At 45.4% G+C, this 22,777-nt stretch overlaps 1 protein-coding gene across 1 annotated transcript; it reads right to left on the bottom strand.

Annotated features, from left to right (window-relative positions):
- Positions 1 to 684: 684 nt before the first annotated feature.
- dclk1a (doublecortin-like kinase 1a) lies at positions 685 to 22,608 on the bottom strand. Its single transcript, XM_086130385.1, has 17 exons — positions 22,414 to 22,608; positions 21,727 to 22,170; positions 20,519 to 20,895; positions 14,616 to 14,715; positions 13,833 to 13,934; positions 9,721 to 9,824; positions 6,109 to 6,187; positions 5,797 to 5,969; positions 5,558 to 5,677; positions 4,430 to 4,576; positions 4,194 to 4,327; positions 3,970 to 4,047; positions 3,798 to 3,894; positions 3,625 to 3,705; positions 3,294 to 3,401; positions 2,342 to 2,415; positions 685 to 2,163 (listed from the first exon to the last, which is right to left on the bottom strand). The coding sequence occupies exons 2-17, from the start codon at positions 22,127 to 22,129 to the stop codon at positions 2,106 to 2,108; spliced, it is 2,235 nt and encodes a 744-aa protein (XP_085986511.1). The 5' UTR covers positions 22,130 to 22,170; positions 22,414 to 22,608; the 3' UTR covers positions 685 to 2,105.
- Positions 22,609 to 22,777: the final 169 nt, after the last annotated feature.

Genomic DNA, 22,777 nt, shown 5'->3' with positions numbered 1-22,777 from the left:
AGCTAAAAACGCCTTACTATACTATGTCGTTTTTTTGGGGCTAAAAACGCCTTACTATACATGGTCGTTTTTTACGGGCTAAAAACGCCTTACTATAGTATGTCATTTTTTTTAGCTAAAAACGCCTTACTATACATGGTCGTTTTTTTCGGCTAAAAACGCCTTACTATACTATGTCGTTTTTTTCGGGCTAAAAACGCCTTACTATACATGGTCATTTTTTTCAGCCTAAAAACGGCTTACTATACTATGTCGTTTTTTTCGGCCTAAAAACGCCTTACTATACTATGTCGTTTTTTTTCGGCCTAAAAACGCTTTACTATACATGGTCGTTTTTTTTGGGCTAAAAACGCCTTACTGTACATGGGTCGTATTTTTCGGCTAAAAACGCCTTACTCTACATGGTCGTTTTTTTCGGCTAAAATTTTCGTCCAAAAACGCCTTACTATACTATGTCATTTTTTCGGGCAAAAAACGCCTTACTATACATGGTCGTATTTTTTCGGCTGAAATCGCCTTCCTACACATGGTCGTGTTTTTCGGTGAAAAACGCCTTACTGTACATGGTCTTTTTTTTTTCCGGCTAAAAACGCCTTACTATACATGGTCTGTTTTTTAGGCTAAAAACATATAGTTGGTTGGGGTTTTTTTCACATAATATTTAAATGAATGAAGACAGACATGTTTGTTTGAGAAGCATTTTAATAATTCTGAATAGCACGTTTGATTGACGACTGTTGAAGAGAGGTACATGTATTGGTTTCGTAACAGGAGTAATGGTATAGTGCAGCCGTCATAGCACTTTGGTGAGCGCTTGTCGCTTTTGTTGGTGTTCATTGATCAGCTGGTACTGATCGCAATCAATACGGCTGACAAATCGCAGAAACCCACAGACAAAAGCGCCGACTGGAAGGGAGATCATCAGCCCCACACAAGCGTTCAGAAAAAGCACTCAGGAAGTCTGCCATTTTGTTTCGAGGTGGCCATTTTAGGGTCAATTTGGCCATCTCTCTGGGCCTTTCAAAAGCCAACTTGCGTTCCAAAACAAACGACACCCTGCCCAAAAAGACACAAAAAGTTGGCCGTTTTGGTTTTTGAAGCAGCCATTTTCGGCTCATCTTGGCCATTTCCAGGGCTTCACTCCTCGCACCTTTGTCAAATTGCAGCTTTGTTCACATGACAAATGGACGACGACGAGTTGCAAAACAGAGTCATTGGTGTGAAAAGTCCAAATGATCTTCGCAAATGACTTTCCTTTTGCTCGTGAATACTTTAAAAAAACATTTATTTTAACAGATCATAGACATTATTAGAAGCTACGGTGTGTCTGTTCCGCAAAACAAAGAAAGAATGGCGATGAATGAGGTTTTTTTCCAGGTGGCGCAAATGCACTTGAGTGCTGCTGGTTCTGCATGTGTTTGACATCAGCGAGGTTACACCTTTGTCTGCTGCTTCAGGGCGAGGCCTTTTGTGGGGGGTGGGGTTGGAGGGGATCATGTAAACATGTTTGCTACACACTAGCAGTGAATGAAGCGGCACTCAAACGTACGAATGGCGACCGAACATGGCATCCGTCAGCATCTTAATGCAGCACTGGCAACACTGATACGTCGTTTTTGTTCCCGTTTTTCGACGGATTTTCTAAGAAAAGCGCCTACGTCACGTTTTTAATCATCGTCTACGCTTGCCTACTGCGAAAAATGCCTACTTCCTTCCATCAAATTGCTCGACAACAAAATTTTTGTGGGGAAAAAAAAGGGAAATAGGTATGATGTTTGTGTGTGTGTGTATATACTGTATCTGTATGTATGTGTGTAAAAAACAAGATGAAGTTCATAGGTCCATATTGCCAAGGATGTTCGATCGTAGAAGGGAAATGACGGGTGAGACAACCTGGATAAATAAAATTGATTACAAAAAACAACCTTCTCTTGGAAAGAATTCTCTTCCTTTAAGTTTTTTTTTTGCATCAAAGTTTTACAGGAACTCCAGGAAGGTGTTCCCGCCCTCTTCAGCACTGATGGAGATGTCGTCCGAGTCGTATGGGGGGAGAGGAGGGCTGGCGTTTGGGTAGGACAATTTTTGAGATGGGTTTGCAAAAGTCATCACATCCGAGTGGCGTCCTCATCCGAGAAACGACCTCTCCTTATCAACATGGGGGGCCTGAGGGGGAGAAAAAAAACACCCTCTTTAAATTCAGCCCCTGAAGACAGTTTCACTTAGCAACATGAAAGACGTGTCGATCAGAAGCCCCGCTGGCCAAAAAACCCACAGATCAAATCTGCTGTTTTGTTTGGAAGTGGCCTTTCTCGGAGGGGGGGGAAGGTCCAGGCTGGCCTACCTGATCCAGTACATGGCCGGGTGCTGGTGGAAATCCAACGAGCCGGATCGCTGCATAGAAAAGCTTCCGTCCAACTGATGCGCGACATAGAAGAGTCACACAAACAACAACAACAGAAATGAACTGTGAGAGATCTATTCAGCATATGTTTTGTGTTCCTGCTGGTGGACAAAAGAAAAAATGCCTTCCTATACATGGTCGTTTTTTTTTTAGGCTAAAAACGCCTTACTATAGTTGGTAGTTTTTTGGGGCTGAAAACGCCTTACTATACATGGTCGTTTTTTCTGTGAAAAACACCTTACTATACGTGGTCGTTTTTTTCAGCTAAAACGCCTTACAATAATACATGGTCGTTTTTTTCGGCTAAAAACGCCTTACTATACTATATCGTTTTTTTCGGGCGAAAAACGCCTTACTATACGTGGTCGTTTTTTTCAGCTAAAACGCATTACAATACATGGTTGTTTTTTTCGGCTAAAAACGGCTTACTATACATGGTCGTTTTTTTCGGGCGAAAAACGCCTTACTATACATGGTCATTTTTTTCGGCTGAAATCGCCTTACTATATATACATGGCCGTTTTTTTCGGTGAAAAACGCCTTCCTAAACATGGTCGGTTTTTTTGGGCTAAAATTGCCTTACTATACATGGTTTTTTTTTCGGCTAAAAACACCTTCCTTTTCAGCATATTTTTTGTGTTCCTGCTGGTGGACAAAATCCATGTGAACCATGAAACCAACATTGTAACCACGAACTTTGAAACACTACTTTAAACCCAACCTTTGTTTAAAACCCTGTTTCGAATTTGAAACCCTAAACCTAGTGTAAAACCCTACTTTGAAACCCCAACCCTAGTTCACAACCTTACTTTGCAACCCCAACCCGACTTTGAAACTTTACTTCTAAACCTTAAAGCTCGTAAGATAAGATCTCTCTGTGTTCTCCACTTACCGAAATGAGCGCCTGCGTGTTGTCGTCGTCCTTTGGTGCGGTGTTGAAGTGCTTCTTGATCTTTCCTGCTACCGATAGTTGGTGGTCGTTTTCGCAAAGGCCTTCGTCCTGCAGCCAGCAAGCAGAACCGGTGGCAAGTCAGTCTTAAATCAGCAAGTGATCATCAATTCATGTCGGAAATGTGAAATATTCAACCAGGCAGAGACCAAGGGTAAATGGGACAATTTTTTTTTTTTTTAAATGCTCAAACCAAAGAGAAACATGTCCGAAAAAAAGAACGTAAAGCTCAGAAAATGACACTCGGACCAAAGGTCCAGGTCAGTGCTCTTACAGTGACCCACGGATGCTCCAGGACCTGCAGGGCCGTGTACCGCTGGTCCACTTCCACCTCCAGCATAGATCGGATCAGTTCCTGAAACCCCCCAAAAATAAACAAATAAACAAATCACGAGGAACACCGCCAACACTTAAGAAAAACCAAAATGTCTTTCGAAGCGCATTCACCTTGGCCGTATCGGACACGTTGTCCCAGTACGGCAGAGGAAATTCCACCTGTCCCATCAGAATCTGGTCAAACAGAACGTCCTGATCCTCGCTGCTCCTGCAAGCAAAGGGCGCAGCGATGTCAGCCACCAGTGGAGGCAGCGGCGCCGGCGTGCCCGGGCAAGCCGCTTACCCTCGGAAAGGCGGGAAACCGCACAGCAGGATGTACGTGATCACGCCGGCCGCCCAGATGTCCACTTTCAGCCCGTACCTGTCACCACACTCGAGACACTTAGCAAGTCAAATCCAGTGGCGGCGGAACAGAAAAAGGTGAACAACACGAAATAATGCGAATAATATTCAACAAAATAAAGTAATCTCACATACAGAATTAAAGAGCGTAAAACTAAGGCTCACCCGGTTTCTGCAATGATCTCAGGTGCTACATATGTGGGCGTCCCGCAGACGGTGTAAAGAGGTCCGTCCACCACAGTGGCCAAACCGAAGTCTCCCAATTTGAGGCTCTTACTGCCATCTGCATGCTCGTACACCTAAAAAAAATGACAACGCTGCTGACGCCGCTGGAACACTCAGTTCGTTTGGGTGTCGAATCATTGATACAGTGACCTGCGAAAGACAGGAAGTTATCTCACCAGAAGGTTTTCGGGCTTGATGTCCCGGTGCACGATGTTGAGGCTGTGGAGGTATTTGATGGCGTTGGCCAGGTTGTAGAGCATGCCGCTGGCGTCCTTCTCCGTGTAGTGGTTGGCCGAGGTGATGGCGTCAAACAGGTCTCCCCCCTGTGGACAGCCCGTGTCATGATGACCACATCAAAGATAAAAGTGATTGAGAATGAGGCTAAAATCAACGGGAATCACATTTAACAGGATAAAATGTCAACACGTTCGACCGTTTAGATCCTACTTGGCAGGCGGCAGGACTTTTTGTGCTAGCCTTGATTGCTATTGAGTCCCATTATGCCCCACTGTCATTTGCTGTTCCACAGGGGTCAATTTTGGGGCCCCTGCTGTTTTTAATTCCACTTGCTGCTCCTGGGTTCCATCTTACTGCCTTTTACTACGATGCGGATGACAATTGGATCTACAATCCCACGAAGCAAAAAGGATGCTCAGTCTGAAAATTTGGTTTTTACACTGGACAGTGATTTAAAATTGGTGCTGTCGTTAAATCCAGTTTTGCTTTGTTTTTTATCTCAGGCAGCTGGCTAAAGTAAAGCCTTCCTTTTCACAACAGAATTTAGAAGCGGTAATCCATGCCTCTGTTACATCTCAGCTAGATTAATGACAGCCAGACCTCCCGATAGGGATACCAAAAAGCGATACTACTGGTACTTTTGGTGGAGAAAATCTCAACCCAATGAGAGATCATTACAAAGAGAGACCTTGTGTCAGACCTTCAGACACAAGTGATGATTCGTGAATGTGTCAAAGCACCGCAGTGTTGCGGTTTTCAATCTTGAATTTCTAGATTTTTAGTGAATGGAAACGCGTGACAACCGCGGCGCCGTTTGCCATCTGCGTCTCTCGACCTTCCTTGCGCTCCTCGCTCTCATTCATCGTCTTCCCGCTCACACGTACACGTCCTCCCCTCGTCAAACAGATGGATGGCATTCACGCCTCGTGAATTATGCACCGACGCTTCCCGCCTCGCTTTAATATTCAAACGCCGCAGGGAAACCGCTTGGGATTTCACCGCGCGTGTCACGTTCTGCGCAAGGATGGTCTCGCGGGTGAGACGTTCCGAAACGAACGCACACCGACCTTCACCAGCTCCATGACCAGGTAGAGCTCGCCGTACGTGTCCACCTCCTCAATGAGCAGAACGATGTTGGGATGCTTGACTCTCCGCAGGATGGCCACCTCGTTCTGGATCATGTGTTCCTACGAGTCGACGTTAGCAGCGCGGTTAGCCGCACGCAACTGACTTACGATCAAAAATGACAAACTACAGCGTGAAGTCGGACCGAAACGGATCAGACGAGTTGTGAGCGGCGTCTCACCTTGCCTCTGCATTTGCCCTTGTTGATGATCTTGAGCGCGTAATGGCGTCCCGTCGAGTGCTCCGCGCATTCGTGGACCACCGCGAAATTGCCGTCGCCCAGCATGCGGCCCACCTTGTAGCGCTCCGAGATGTACGACGGGACGGCCGGTACCTCGTCTGCGACAACTTCTTCTGTGAGACGGGAGGCATGAGAGTTGAGATGACAAACAATTCAAATCAAATCCATCCAGTAAATTGATGAGTCTTTATTATTCTCAGAAAAATATTTTCGGGTGGATCAAAAAAAAAAAAAAAAAAAGCTCGTCCTCACCGTCGGTCACGACTCCGTCGCTGTTCGCTGGGCTGGGCGCTTGAGTGGAAGACAGAGAGGAGGAGGAGCCCTGAGAACCCTGAAATGAAATTGGACGATAAGTAAGGAGGGTTGCAACAAGCGATACCAGGAATGGGTATTGGGCCGATAACGGCCATATTGGAAGGTATCGGGTACTCGTACAGGCTACCGATACCAGCCACCTAATACTCATGCCCCCCCCCCGCCCCCAAAAGAAATTCCAAAATCAAGTAAGTCCTCCTCGGTAATTGTTGACATTGTACTGAGGCAATTTGACACATCAGTGACCCATGATTTGCGTTCGAAAGAAAGGTCTTTGAATTTTTTTTTTAATGACTTATTTAAACCTAATCAAATCAAAGCCTATTATTATGTATTGATTTCTAGCTGTTTTGAAAGACATCTATTTACTACATGTCATCTGTATGTATTACGCAATTATGTAAACGGTTGCACGAGTCATCTTTTTCGGACCTATTGGGAATAAAAATGTCCTCGATGCTGCTTTGTCTTACGTAAGCGTTTTTTTTTTGTTTTGTTTTGTTTTGTTATGTGTGTGTGTGTGTTGGGGGGGGGGGGGGGACACGGGCCAGCGTTAAATCCGCTCTCCTTCTTCTCCTCCTTCTTCCTCATCATCTCTCCTGTGGCCTCATCGCACATGCAGCCGCTCTCTTCCTGCCACAAACACTGTTGCCATGGAAACTGCTGAGAGGCAGCTGAGGAGAAGTCTGAATATGGTCGCTTCCTGCCGCTTGGGTTGGGGGGGTGGATGCGGAGGGGGACACAGGAGAGAAGGGAGAGAGGGGGGGGGGGGCTCGTCTCTCTTAAGAGACGTTTGTCTGCGATAAAAGGCGGGAAATGTCTGGCTGTTGTCGCACCGAATGGAAACAGGAAGCGGCGATATTGTTGACATTAAAAAAAGGGGGGTGCTTTCAAGCAGGGATGATCAAACACTGACGTCAGCGACCGAATCAGGGAGCGAGCAATGCAGCTAATGAGATCCGATTCATGGTGATAATATGAGAAAATATGTCATGGATGTCTTTGACAGTTTGACCGGCGACGCCGTAAATCAATCGCCGCTTTGCTTTTTTGACACAAGCGGTATTCTCTACCTCTCCACTTTTATCGGTACACATCTTCACAACGTTATTGCTCTTTGTTTTGGCGTCCAAACAACAAGAAAGAAAACGACAGAAGCAATAACGTGTGCTTCTGTTTGCGCAGGAGGTGATTTTGATGACTTTCTGCTGTCTAGACGGCAAAGAAATCCCATCGTGCTCAAGTCGGAAAAGATCAACGCTGTCGACGGGATTACTGTCGCTGATCCCTGACAGCTGGACGCCAAGGAAAAGAAATAAAATAACGAGGGTATAATCTGTACGAGGCTACACGGGGAAAGATTCAGGCCACCCGACCCTGTAGGATGCACCACGCCCGTTATCGAGCTCGCTAGCTAGCTGTGTGTGACATTTTGAAAAAAAAAAACACCAATGAAATGAAAGACGCAAAACGAGTGTTCAAGTGAAATGACAATTTAATGACAGCAGACAAATGGAAATGAAACCCAAATGGAAATTAAAACATCAACAACAAAACAGAAATAAAACATGGAGATGACATGATTCAACATGCAAATGTATGTATGATTTATCTATTTGTTTTTTTTTAATTTCATGACCTTTTCCCAAATGTGCTTGCGCACCTTATGCACACATTCTTCTCTCTCTCACACCCCCAAAAAGTGAGTCATGGTGTCTGCACAGACAATATGGTGCGGATGCGGCGCTCGCCGCAGCTTGTCGCTGTGATTTATGGCCGCCGCCCGTGTTTTTCACACTTAATGGAGCGAGCAGACGCCAGGCGACCTCGGAGCGACGCTCGCAAATCCGCTCGGAATGTCGATGAGACGCCTGAGCGTTGCAGGAAGTCGGCGAGGCCGCTTCAATTCAGAAAAAAAAAAAAAAAAATGGGTCACTCGAGCGCCACATGTATAAAACATGACGACGTACGAATGGCTGCTTCATTTGTGACGTTATCTATGATTGGGTACGTGTGGCGACTTCCCCCCAAACCCTCCAAAAATGCACATGGCCCTTAAGACAGCACAATAAAATCCAGATCTACATATATTACTTTACGGTTTTGGTGGCAGGGTTATAAACTATTCTATCATTTGCCCTGTGGCGAGGAGGTCATCAATTCTGGTGGATGTTCCTTTTCTGTTTGGTATGACACAATTTAAAAAAAAAAAATTCGGGCTTGCTATAAATCAGTCATACAACTTATGGGCAAAAAAAGAACATGACAATTGATTTATAACCTCTGATCGATGACATACCAAGAAACCCAGACACATATAATCAGGAGGCCATAAAATGGAGAGCTACATTCTTTCATCCTTAGTTTATGGATTCAGTGGAGGTGCAACAAACCATTACAAGTGTTCTACATGCATTCTTTTTTTTTTGTTGCTATAAATCAGATGTCAATCATCTTTAATTGTGTGGCGTGGTGATGGATTCTTGACACCACTAAAGTGTGGAACAGGCACTAAAACTGTCAGAGCTCCAAAGGTCGAGAGGGTACGCCTTTTGGTCCTATCACTCAATCACCACCTTCCATTTTGACAGTCGGCTGTCATCATTCTTTTCAGATTTTTTTATGAAAACGCCATAAACTTGTCACATCTATTCATATGTTGACAACAGAAGGTAAAAAAAAATAATAATCTGGACCGATGTGATTTCTTTTTTTGGTCAAAAGATATTGGTATTATTGGGCGCCATATATCAGTCTGGGGCCATATGTCAACCAAATTGCTTTTACAACGGCGCATGATGGACCTCTCTATACCGCGATTTTTGACCCCGTGTTGTCAATAATCTTACAGAATTGGTTGTATTGGGTTGCCATAACTAATCTAGATCTAACAAGCAACCACCTTTTTTTTTTTTTTTTTTTTTTACACAAAGGCAGTATGCTCTAGCACTCTAAAATCTGGATTTATGACTTTTTGTTATTAAAAATCAAAGTGCAGCGCTTTTATCGGGGTGCCAAAAATAATCCGGTGCCATAAATGAATCGCATGCTCATTTCCGACAGAAGCTGCATCTATCTAGTTCCATTTAATGAGCCTCCCGTTGTTGGTTTTTAAACCGTCATGATTGACTACTTCCTTTTGCAAAGTGAAACAACACATACAAGATGCATGTTTTGCACAATCAAATAAATAAAAAAAACACACAAGACCCCATCTCGACATGACATATTGCACATCGTTAACACAATGACAAGTTATGTATATCTAATAAAGGGCTCTGGTGGAAAACACGACGTGATTGACGACTACGGAACAAGACAAAGGAAACAAAGACTATTCCTAGACGTGCGGCGATGTCTCTCTAAGATGTCGTCGGCCTATGTTCGTCTTTGTCCGTATCCTGTTAACATAGAGCGTTGTTTAGTCACAACAAAAGCCGAACACCAAAACGGTGAACTCGCCTCTATGCGCTCACAAACGGACTAGACGGGCCTGAATGCTAGTAGCGGAGTGCGCGTGCACGTGTGCCGACCCAGTGCTGTCCTTACCCGCCGTTGTTGTTGGCTGAGGCTGGCCGGGCTGGCCGGGGAGGGGCTGGGAGACTTTGCCGTCTGCGGCGGCGTGGACAGCTGACTGGCCGGCGTCCCGTTCACTGGAGGGAAAGAACGAGAAAATGGGAGCAGGAGTGCGCGAGGGGGACACGTGGCAAAAGATTCTTGCGGCGCGTCAACCACTTGAATACATCCGACCCAGTCCGAGAACCAGGATTTCAAAGGCTCATTTCAGGCCCTAAACTAACTGCAATCCTGCCTGGACACCCGAAGTTGCCTTTGAAGCACAAACACGGGGCTTGGAACCCGAACGCTTGTTCGAAACCGTCACTTCTAACCCCAACCCAGGCTTGAAATCTTAACACTAATTTGCAACCCTACCCTTTGCTTGAACCCCAAAACCCCTTCGAACTTTGCATTAAAACCCTAACTGAAAACCCTACTAACCCTCATTTGAAACTTCACCCCATCTTGAAACCCAAACCTTGGCAAGAAACCCTAAACTGCCGTATATTGAAAATTGTTTCATTGCGCGAAACTCGACCCTTTGTTCGAAACCCTCGTTTGAAACCTTACCGCCGGCCTTCATCCCATACGGCCGGAACTGAACCCCAAACCCTGAATTGTTTGAAACCCTAACCCCCGTCTTAAAGCCATCATTGGAACACCTTCGCTATCTTTCAAGGATATGTGTGCATGTCTATCAGCGGCGCAACCGCACACACGCACGCACACACGCAGATAGTAATCATATTCTTTTGATGTGTCCTGCCCCCCCGGCTGCGATCAACACAACTTTGTGTGCATAATTCACCAGTGGCCATCCACAGCAGACTAAAATAGATGTTACACAACACACACGCGAGTGCGCACACACACACACATTTCATCATCATTGTATGACAACCAACACAACAAGCATTGCCATTGAAGAAACCCAGCCACACACACGCACACACACAAAATGTTACACAACACGTCTGACTGACTTCATCGTCCAAAGCGACGCAGAACCGGCACTCACACACGCATACGCGGACACACACGCCACAGCCATCTTCATGTATGGAGGTAGTGTGCCTTACCTTCCTCCCCCGGCATGGTAAAGATGAAGAGCACAGTGCAAGTGGACGAGGAGGAAGAGGAGCAGCTGCCTGGCTACTAAAGTGTTGAATGGGAAGACGCGGCTGGGCTGTACTACACTGACGTGCTCAGAGGAGGGAGGGGAGAGAGAGAGAGAGAGAGAGAGAAAGAGGCTTGCGCATACAGTGACGCGCACCCGGCCCAGAGAGAGCGATGGATGGATGGAGGGAGGGGGGGGAGAGCTCACGGGAGGTTGACAACACACCGCGGCCAAACGTGAATCATGTCCACATTTGTAACAACAAAAGTCGATGGGTCACTAAAGCGAGCGGCGGAGGCGACTCGAGCAGTCCGACGAGAGCGGGAAGCGTGCACGTGATGATGTCATAGCAGAGCGGGGTGGTGACCTTGCGCCTTCCGGACATGAAACGTGAACAATAACGCGATCTTTTGAGATTATCGTGGAAATGAAATCATGGACCATAACATGTATTGGACTTTTGAAGCCTAACTCTGGCTTTGAAAGTCGGATTCAAAACCTTACCCCTTGCCTGAAGAGCTAACATTGGTGTGAAACCCCCTCACCCCCCTCTCAAAAAAAAAAAAAAAAAAAAAAAACGTGTCTTCAAAACCCTATTTGGAAACACTAACCCTCAACTCGAAACCAAAATTTACGTCCCAAACCTAGTTCAGGCTTAGAACCCTAATATGAAAACAAAATTAGGCCTGAAACCCGAATTGAAACTCTCTCTCTTATTTGAACCACAAACATCGGCTCAAAACCCGAAATTGAATCCTTAATTTGAAACCCTGAACTTGAAACCCGATTTAAAACCCAAACATTAAACACTAATTTGAAACCCTGAACCTTGTTTGTAACTCTTATCCAGGCTTGAAATCTTTATAATGACAGCAAATTTTGTCATACTGAACAATAACATCAGCGTCAATGATCACAAAAAATGAAATAAATCAACCAAAAGCAAAATGACAGTATCATATTTGATGCTGCAGACAAACACCAACGCGAGGTCCAATGAAACTTCTCAACAGCGGGGAGGCACGACTGCCCCCTGGAGCGCCGGAGTAGAATGGCATGTAGTCGCTTGATTTTTGTGGAGCATTTTGTTCGGCGAATGTCGCTGTTGCGAGCGCGAATGTGGGAGCCAATGTCCCGAGCGTCAGCGCGAGCAAAACAAAGAACAAAACACAATTTGTCACAACTGAGCAGATGAGTAGCACACTGACGAAAAACTGTCAACAACGGTCCCGAGAACAGCGTGATGAGGACGAGGACGAGGAGGAAGGTTTCCCAGAAATGACTCGGGAAGCTGTTGACATATATGGATGCGCTGCTGTGTTGTGGCGACGTGTTGCTGTGGCGACTGCTGACCAGTCTGACACGTGCGCGCCCGCGCGCACACACACACAAAATTTACTGCATCCAGACCAATAAGGTGCTGAATGCGAAGCCCGCAAATAGAAAAAGAGAACAACTAACACGCACAACATCTTTGTTTACCGCATTAATGAGGGCAGCATTTTGTCCACATTTCGTACTCGCACAAGATTCTACACACACCAAAATCTTGTTTTCGGCCCTTCGAGGGCACCCAAAGTGAACATTCCTTCCTTTCACTCTTTCGCATCCCTTGCAAGCAAAACAAGAATTCACACAATCTTGTTGAACTGCCTCAACGGGGGAAGCTTTTAGAGCACAATTCAGACCCCCACACGCAGTCTTGAAGAGATGCAAATGTACTTGTTTTAATTGCTTCATGGGGACCCACACTGGACATGATGTCATCCTTTACCCCTTAAGCATCCCTTGCGGCCCACTCAATGAAAACCCACAAGTAGGTAAAAACAATACACACACACACACACACACACACACACACACACACACGCACACGTTCTCATGAGCCTCCCTGAGCCGTCAGCCACATCAGATGGTGTCATGACTCACTCCCGTAACCTTTTCGCACTCTCAAAAGCTTCGCGATTCCAGACAGACAACACTACAGCAAAGAAGGTCGGCGATGCTATGGACGGACGGTTTTGGCGCGTTGAGCGCTTGTCGCACAAGCTGCTGCGCCGCCAAGAGAACAATTGCTCCCAAACGCTCGTTGTCGCAGCTGCGTCCACGACTTCCAGGGATGCACTTTTCACGCTTGTGTCTTTCCCGCAGCTGCAGGATTGAGTCAGCAGACAACCTTCATTGCCTGTTTGCCTATTTCGTCCCCTCTGGATATAATTTCAATGCGTATGACGCACGACACACACACATACACAGGCGCACACGCAAGATGCCCCCTACAGAGTAAGAATGTTAATGAGCCACAAAACCCCCAAAAGCAACACAACAGGAAGTTGATCATATAGTCATGTAATCATCATAATCATGCCACACTGACTAACCGTTGTGGATGTCAACAGAACGGCGTCAATTTGACATTTTCCAAAGCGAGCAAATAGCTAACATGCATGTGTAATCATACCCGAGCATTCACTGCAACATGTTTGTTGTTGTTTTGAAACAAATTTATATTAGTGTGTGTCACTGGAAGTATTCATTCATATTTCATAGAAAAAAACTAATATTTGGCCAAATTCCGATGCAAGAAAGAAACGAATGGCCACATTGGGAAATAATACATTTTCAAATGCCATACAAAAAAAATAAAGCTAAAAAAAGGGTAACATTAGAAGTACTCTGGAGAAGTTTTGAGTGTTGGCAAATGACTTTGCAGCAAATAACACGAAAGTCAAATCAGCATTAAATCTTTTTGTTTATCATACTTTAAAATTTAGATTTTTGTATACCTTGACCCACAAATTGTCACATTTTTGCTGGTTAATTTCTGTATAACCGAGGCCAAAACAAATTAAGGCAGCAAAGGATTAATCTAATCCTGACACAAGAAAGTTTTACAAAAAACTTCCATGACCAAGATTACTCAGACCCCAATTTAGAGTTTAGAATTACATTTTAATTTTTTTGCCATTATAGTTTGATTTCTTACCGGACATGGGCGACTTGCTCCGTCGGGTCTGGATCAAAGCTTTGGGGGAACCTCGGATGGAAGACATCTTGCCGTAGTTCATCGGCCGCATGATGCGACACTCTGCCGCGCAACACAACAGAAGAGAAAACATTCGAATGCACGGCGTCTTTTAGGACAGCAGAAAAAAGTAGACCAGGGCACAACAATAACGGCAAAGAAATACCAGACGCACCATGATCAACGTCCATATTTAGCAACTCAAGAAATGAACGCGGCGATACTGTACGTGCAAGTCAGGGGCTAACATGGAGGCGATTGTTTTGTTTTGCCTCTTAAGCGTTGACATTTAACAAAGGAAGGAACGCGTGTGATTAACGAGCCGCGTGACATTCGCTTGACTTTCTTGCGCTCGGTGAGGCGACGGCCTCGTTCCAGCTCATTATCGAGGAGAGCCGAGAAGCACATGAGTGAGCAAGCGATGGAAGAATGCTGAGTGAGACACTTAAAAGTGGAACGGCCGCCATTGAGACGCTAGCTCGAGTGACGAGTTACTCGCCGAAATGTGGCGGGACTGGACCCCTAGTGGTACGCTGGCTCCCTCCAGTGGTACATGCAAGAATCATTCAACGAATTGTTCATGCACACAATGTGAGAGTGGCTTTAACTTTTTTTATACAGTACATTTGATAAATTCAATTCAGTCGTATATAACTTTTTGGTGCAATACATTTGCATGTAATCAAAAAAGGTACTCATCAACATTAATAAGCCACCGCCCAAAAAATAATAATAAAAAATCACCAGTCTCATCCAACATGAGGTCGTCCTGAAAACGCAGCTTCTCGGGTCCACATGCCACAAACACGTCCTCGTCGCCGAAAAAATCCTGCAGACATGTCACCTGCACGGAAAAACACATTTACTCAATACACCGCATCTGAAAATGACTATTTGTGTGATATAATCATTTGAGTAATTTTCAAGATAAAAAAAAATGCAGTACGATAGAAGAAATATACAAAAGGGGGGGGGGGGGATCAAGAAAAAAAGCATTGGTTTGTATTATTTTTAACTTCTCTGGCTCCTCAATAAGCTAAAATCATATTAAGACAAGACCAGCACAAAAATAATGGGTCGCGACTACCATTCAGTGATTATTAAGTGCGTCCATATACATCTGTCGACATATGCTACGATTCCAGACAGCACCAGGGACGTATTCGACTCATTTGATATTAATGTTATACAACACAGAGCAACTGGGTTGGCGCTAGGCAGCCACAAGGGGACAGTGTTGGACAGTAGACGACGCAGCCGTCAGAGAGCAAAGAGAGAAGACGGAGAAGTGCTTTCACTGAGCAGCACCACATTTGGTCAACATGTCAAACGTGAGGAGACCCGCAAAAAAAAAAAAAAGTTTCGAGAAGCCATGCCTGAAAAGACACAGGAAGTCAGCCACCTTTGCTTGACGCGGCCATTATAGGGACAACAAATAGATCAACTTCACAAGCTTGAGCAAACGTCTCGAACTTTCGGCCTCTAAAACCAGTTTAACGTCGTGACATGAAATTTCGTAAACATGTCTACCGTACGTACACCCTCAAAAAGTGTCAAGAAGCCAACCCCCCCCCCCCCCAAAGACACAGGAAGTCGGCCATTTTGGTTCAAAAGCAAACGTTTTTAAAGTTATTTTGGCTCATTTTATTGTTTCATATTATTGCAGAGCTGAGTGGGAGTTGAATGTTTGCGAGCTAAATGTAGTGCCGGGGGTCGTAAGAAGAAAAATAATTGCGTTTTGGAGTGAAGGAGCAAGGGGAAGTCTGTTAAAAGTTCGAGCGAGGATCTGGAAGCGAAAGGAGCTGGCCGCGGTGCTGAATTCAATTGCGCTGACAAATAGAAGCGCACAATGTTTTGCAATTGTTTGACTTTTACAATTTACATGATTGCCACATTGAGGGCCATGACCAATCGAAAGAAAAAGGTAACAAAAGTTTTTTTTTTAAAAATCAAAAATTACAACTATGGAAAGCATAAAGAAAAAGGTACAATAAAGCAAAAACTTAATCACAAGCAGATGGAAAGAGGTTTAAAGAGGACGTTCGGATGACCCTGAACAAACTTCGCGAGGCATACTCCCTATTTGACCTTCATCTTGTTCAGGACACAAAACACCAGCTGGGAACCAACTGACAGTAGCGGTGGCGGCATTCCCGAGGTCACCTGAACGCACCGCTGGCGCCATCATTTTACGCCAGCTCTCCTTTTTCTCCAACTTCACTCGTTTGATGTTTTTTCACGCACATGTGACAAAAGTGAAACAAATAGGACGTTGTATCCCACAATGCATTGTGTTGTCCTCAGGCTGCCCCCCTTCAGCCCCCCCCCGCCCCTCCTTATGCTCTCCTCAGCTTGATGACCCTCTTTTCTCCTTTGTGGTTGGACACAACATTAGGTACACCTAAACTACCTCAATGATGGTGTTCCTAATAAATCGTCCAGAGGGGGTAAGTATGACAAGAAGCAAAGAGAGGCACACTCATGTGTGTGTGTGTGTGTGTGTGTGCGTGTGTGTTTTGCAGTCATTGTAGACATCTAAAATGCCAATTTATGCAGCTGCACGATAACGAGATGCAGATACACTCACACAAAAGTGCTGAGTGACAGTGACTCAGCAAAACAGCAGTACAGCACTACACCGCCAAACATCATCGTCATCATCATCATCCGAATATCAAAGGCGAGGAATACAAGATAGAACGTCCATTTGCATAAAAATGTTCTTGACGTTGCTTACGGTCTTTATCTTGTTGATGAGGCTTACGGTCTGGGTCACTGCAGTGCTGGGTGCAGGAGGAGGAGGAGAAAGATGATGAGGCACAAAGAGAACAAAAGAACCAGCACTGCAGAGAACTGGAAGCTTGGAAAGTCCAATGCCCCTGAAAAGGCTCCGCTAACATAGTACGACACCCAACATGAACCGAGAGCTCAACAAGAAATGAACAGGGCGAACTTAGGAAGAACAAGTCAGCTAATTCTGGACGCTATGCCATCCTAATTCTAAAAAAACAACACGAACCAAGCTCTTAACATTAAACAAACCTAGTTTTAAACCCGACACGAACCGAGTACTGGGCTCTACTTGAACCAACGTGTAGACCTCGCACTGAGCTATTTCGAGAGTATACTCTTAACAAACCTCGTTCAAGACTCAAAACTACCTAGTCCTGACACTGACATAGTCTAGGTGGAAAACAAACCTTGCACTTGACCTTACACTGAGACTCGGAGGTAAACAAACCAGGTCTCGACCCTTCTGTGGTCGTTGAGTGCAAAAACCAACCGAGTTCACCATATTAAACTAATCAAATCTAGCCCTCGTTCTTTGTGCTTTTGTGTGTGTGAGTCAAAACTGACAGCTGGGGTCTCACATAATTGTGTGTGTGTGTGTGAGTGTATATCAGGGCATGTGCATGATTTGAGGCTCAAGGCTCAGTGTGCATGTGTGTGTGCAAACACAGCTTACCACAGTATTATTAGTGGAGCCATGGCTGTGCTCTTTAAGCCACTTAGAGCTTGTCTATCTTCTTGATCGGAACCAGCCTGACACACACACACACACGCACGCACGCACATGCGCGCGCACACACGCACTACAGTACAGTAGAGTAGAAACCAAAGGGTGTTGCTCGGCAACCGTGGCATGAGGAGTGTGAGGTAGAGGAGGAGGACTGGAAACCTTCTTGCTCAGGTTACAAGCTGAAATGTGACACCAGGAGCCACAGAGGGGGCGCTAGTGAGCGGAACCTGCATGTGGAACAGAGAGGTTCTCGTGGAGAGATAGTCAAAAACTCTCGTATGCAGCTCCAACAAGCACCAAATTCAGCCCCCCCCCCAAGCCAATTTCACCAAGAAATGTGAATTTACGACGCATGTCCACCACTAGTAGACCCACAAAAAGCCATGTCTAAAAAGACACAGTAAATCCGCCATTTTGATTTGAAATGACCATTTGAGGATCAACAACTTGGTCAACTCCACAACGTCAGCTCCTTATCATTTTTTTAAATTCAGCTCTCAAAAGCTTTGCAAATATGTCTATCATGAGCAGACCCACAAAAAAAGTCCCAAGCAACCTTGCCCGAAAGGACACAGTAAGTAAGATATTTTGGTTTGACACCACCATTGAATGGTCAACACAAAAGTCAACCCCATAAAGTACCGTAAATTCTTGACCAAATGTTGCAAAAATGCAGGGTAGGCCCACCAAAAAGTCCCAAGAGTGAAAAGACACAGGAAGCCAAATATTTTGGTTTGAAGTAGCCGTTACATTTTCACTAAATCAATTCTAGGTAGCGCTTGACCAAATGGTTGAAAAGTTCAGCCCCTCAAGCCAGTTTCACTGAGCAATATTAAATTTGGTTGACATGTCTATCATGAGCAGACCCACAAAAAGGTCTCAAAAAGCCACACCTTAAAAGACAAAGCTAGTCATCTACTTTGGCTTTGATGCAAGCATCTTATTGTGAATGACAAAGCCAAATTTGACTTAGCGACATGAAATTTGGTTGGCCCGTCTATCTCAAGTAGTCCTACACAAAAAAAAAAACGAGCTTCATTGCACTTGTGTGTGTGTGTGTCTGTGTGTGTCCTCATTAAAAGAGGTTAATGAACGCAAAGAGATGAGCGAGCCGTTTTGGTGTTCGGACGTCATCTCTGTTTCTCTCTTTGGACTCGTCGGTTCTGCCGGGACGACGCGTCACAACCAGCAACCTAGAAACCTACTTCTGACACACACAGACACACATTAAGTAACCCAATCTGGGTGTGCACTTGGGTAATTACTGTACCTTCACACATAGCTTCTATTCAATGAGACGTCATCAATATTTTATCGGGTCATCCTCCGACTGTCAAATATTTGACTGATGCTGACATACAGTAAAAATGTCAAAATGGCGAGCGTTCATGCTGCTATACACCATGAAACAAACTTTTTTTTTTCCTTCGCCATTAGCCAAGGCTGTTTTAGTTGCGATTACAACACGGATTAAGCGCATTTCACTGAGGTTTAGACTAATCTCCTATTTGTGCGTTGTGCTTTCGTGATCTTTAATATTCGTTAAGTTTCAGAGAAAAAAAAAGAAAAGGGCACCCAGCCCGGGTGGTTCGCGTGTTGCCATGCCCGGCGGCCCAATCGATAGAGCGGCTAAAAATAGCGGCGCCATAAGAGCCTTACTTGCAGAAAGAGAAGAGGGCGAGTTTATTGTGTAATCTCCCAGACAACCGTAACCCGTGGCAACCGGAGAGCGAGCAGGCGTTGCGAGCAAAAGTGTGACTTTAAATTTTGCGTGGGAGGATTCTCAAAGAGAATTTACTTCTTTATTTATTTGTTTATTTTTAAGAAGTGCAGATCCGATCAGGAATCTGGAGCGACGCCCTGCTGGGTTAATCATGGCCGATCGTTAAATGGATTGTGCGAGGTCAGACGGGATGCAACGCCCGTCAGCGTTAATGACGAGGCACACCAAATGGCACTAAATGCAAAACGAGAACAACCGTTGCCTGCTCATGATTACATACATATGCTATGACAATAAAGATGGAATCTTCCCACAATTAAAAAAAAAAATCTAAATTTTATAAATGTATAAAGGCCATATTTTGTTCCATTATTAAGTTCAATAAATTCATAATAAAGTAAGAATAGTCTTTTTTGTTGTGGTTGCAATTTCCCAAGAATAAAAGCTATGAATGTCTGATCGTAAATTATCATTTTGTGCATTTTTTTTTTGAGGGGGGTACCGTGGAAAATGAGATTAGCGTCCGATTCGAACAGACAGTAATGTCAGGAAATCAAATCATCATACATACGCATTGAATCATAATCCTCAAATCATCCACATGAACGCAAATTGACAGACTGTCGAGTACATGCCGAAGCAGCAGGTAGCGCTATAGGCCAATACTGACATTGTAACCAATTCGAGTCCGTCGGATTTTTTTTTTTCCCGGGAATGAATGTATGGCACAACTGAGCAGGTGGGCGGACCTTGGAGGGCGCGTGACTCAGACACACGCGATGCCGTCTGATTCGGCGTGGGCGACCACAACAATGAACACACACACAAACACATACACAGCATTCATAAATCTGTCTGGGAAAATGCCTTCATTCACAAAAGTTTCGATTCTCCATTATGATGTAACCAGACCTAAAATAACAATTTGATTACAACTTTTTGGATTTGTGTTTATTTGGACTATGGATTTGACATTTTGAGTCATTCTGTTGAGCTCTATTGTGTGAGGTGAGAACTATCATAAATAACTGGCAAGGACCAACCGTATTAAAATAATTCTATGACGTGACTGTGACCAAGCATACGATGGACTTTTTTGACTGTGGATTATTTCAAATAATTCTGTTCTGATTTCTATTGTGCGGGACAGCAGCTGTCGGGAATCAGTGGCGAGAGGAGGGATCACATTGGCGATAAATGCATTGTAAAAAGGGTGACATGGACTTTTTTTTGTGTGCGTATGGATTATTTAGATCGAGAAGTTAAAACACCTCAGCAGTAATACAGTATTAGAAATTCTTCCCAGAGGATAAAGAATTTATGTCTGCGAGTGTAGTCATAGTATCAATGCACACACCGCCAAAGCTAATTGTTAGCGCCCGTCATTGTTTGCATTTGACTCACCAGCTTCCCCTCCAGCGTATAGATCTTCTTGACCACTCCAGAGTTGAGTTTAATGGCATCGGTGATGTCGGTGAGCACCTGCTCGTATGAATGCGCCGTCTTCTTGTTGAGCAGAATCCTGACGGCCTTGCGGGGCTTCATGCCGCTGCGCACCACCGTCACCAGCTTGGGTCGAACGAAGTCCTTGTTCTCGCGGCTCTCGGGCAGGCCGACGCCACCCATCCCCGGGGGGCTCGTCTTGGCACTGCCCAGGGAGGGGGGCCCACGGGCCGAGGCAACGCCCGACGCCTTAACGTTCACCGACCAGTTGGGGTTGACGTTTTTGGTGTAATCCACTTTTTTGTATGCTTCCACAGAGCTGCATACGTAGCTTTCGCCTGTTGGTGGCGCCAGGAGGATAGTAGTGAGCAACATCAGACAGGAAGGCTATCATGTCATAGATTGGCATGAATTACTCGGCATCAAATAAAACAATTTTACAAGCATATCTGATATTTTTACATTTTATTTTATTCCATAAATGGTCAATTGATTTTGTTTAATTGGATGAAATGATTAAATCAACTAAAAACGAGTTTTTTTAAAGAAAATATTTGCTACAATAAATATTTCAACAAATAAATATTTGCATAAATAAATGGTAAACTACTGGTAATTATAATTCAAATACTAAAACCGGTCAATTATTATTCACCAATGGACAAAATACATGGGCAAAATAAACCATTTTAAATAAATTTTCTTTTGAATAAATGGCTAATTCGGCCTAATGATAATGTAATTCACAATACAAGTGAAGGGGAAGTCAAGTCAAAAATGCTCTTGACAATATGCTCTGAGCGCCCCCAATAGTCTAACCACGAAATTCTGATTAATGTTGCGTTTGTGGAAAATGAATGAAGCAGAAAAATCCAGCCGGTTATCTTCGTTTTAGGGGACGGACATTCTGCCTTGTAATGTCACTTGCTGTCGACTGAAAATGACGTCACGTTGCCCGAGCGCTCATCTTGCAACGTCACATGACCAAAAAAAAAAAGTCACATGACCATAACCTAGGTAACAGGTAAGCCGTCACATAGCTTTTTGAGGGGGGGGGGGGGCGGTCATCTCCGCATGACCTCACCTATCTGTCGGTTGTAAAAATCAAACGTTGCTCTCAAGTACAAAATTTGGCACACCCGTGCTCCGTAACTTCCAGCCAGGTTTACCTTCGACCAGTTGATCAATGCTGCCGACGCGCCCGGATCCGTCCAGCGTGTAGATGGTGCGCACCCCCTGCAGCAGGTTTACGTTGTCCGAGAGGGCGCGGGTCAGGTCGGCCAGCAGCGCGTCGAAAGTGCGGAAGCGGTCGGTCGACACGGCGTAGACAATGCCGTGGAAGAAACGGTCGCCGTTGCGGTAGAAGCGCACCTTCTTGGCGCGCTTCTCGGCGCTCAGGGCCTTGAGGCTGCGCGGCGCACGGAACAGGCTGCAGTGCGCGCTGTGCGTGGGGCTCTGCACGCCGTTGACGCGCGCCCCGCTCCCGGCCCCCGCGGCGACCCCGGCCGCGGATCCCGATCCGGCACGGCTGCCGTGGCGCTGAGCGCGGTCGTCGAAGTGCTCCATGTCCATGACGTGGCCCAGCGGCGCCACCACCACCACCGCGGTACTGTCTGCCGCGCACACGTGCACACGATCGCGCACGCAAACACACACGCACACACAAAAGTTGTGAAAGCAAAGCAAGAAGCGAGCAGGCGCGCGTCCCAGATTAGAGCACTAACCACAGATTAAATCTAATCTGGGTGGACTCGCAACAAGCAAGTGTGCGTGGTTTGATGGAGGGACAATCAATAGCAGGCCACACATCCCGCACGCACGACATCCCAAAATACTCCAACCCGTGAATGACTTACCGACGCGAGAGCTGAGCGCCTCCGTCACCTCCAGTCTTGCCGATTGTCCACAAAAAGGAGGAAGTGAGCAAAAGTTTATTACGGCGGAGCCCTCCTGCTCACACTGTGGGCGCGCGTGTGCGTGTGGTGATGATGGAAAGAAGAATCAGAAGCTGAGCAGCACACGAAACTAAGTAGCAGCTGCAGATTCCTCCTCCTCCTCCTCCTCCTGCTCCCCCCTCCTAGTCCCCCTCCTCCTCCTCAGCACGTCACTCGTGTCGTGATTCTCATTCAACACGCACGCAGAAAGTCACACGCACGCACGCGCGCACGCACACACACACACACGCGCGCGATTTGCCAGATGGTGACCATTAAAAAAAAA

Source organism: Hippocampus guttulatus, chromosome 15, assembly GCF_054856545.1.
Source record: "Hippocampus guttulatus isolate MCC_2025c chromosome 15, RoL_Hgut_1.0, whole genome shotgun sequence".
Classification (NCBI taxonomy): Eukaryota; Metazoa; Chordata; class Actinopteri; order Syngnathiformes; family Syngnathidae; genus Hippocampus; species Hippocampus guttulatus.
Note: the sequence above shows the minus strand (reverse complement) of the source record. Positions and strands in the feature narration are given on the sequence as shown.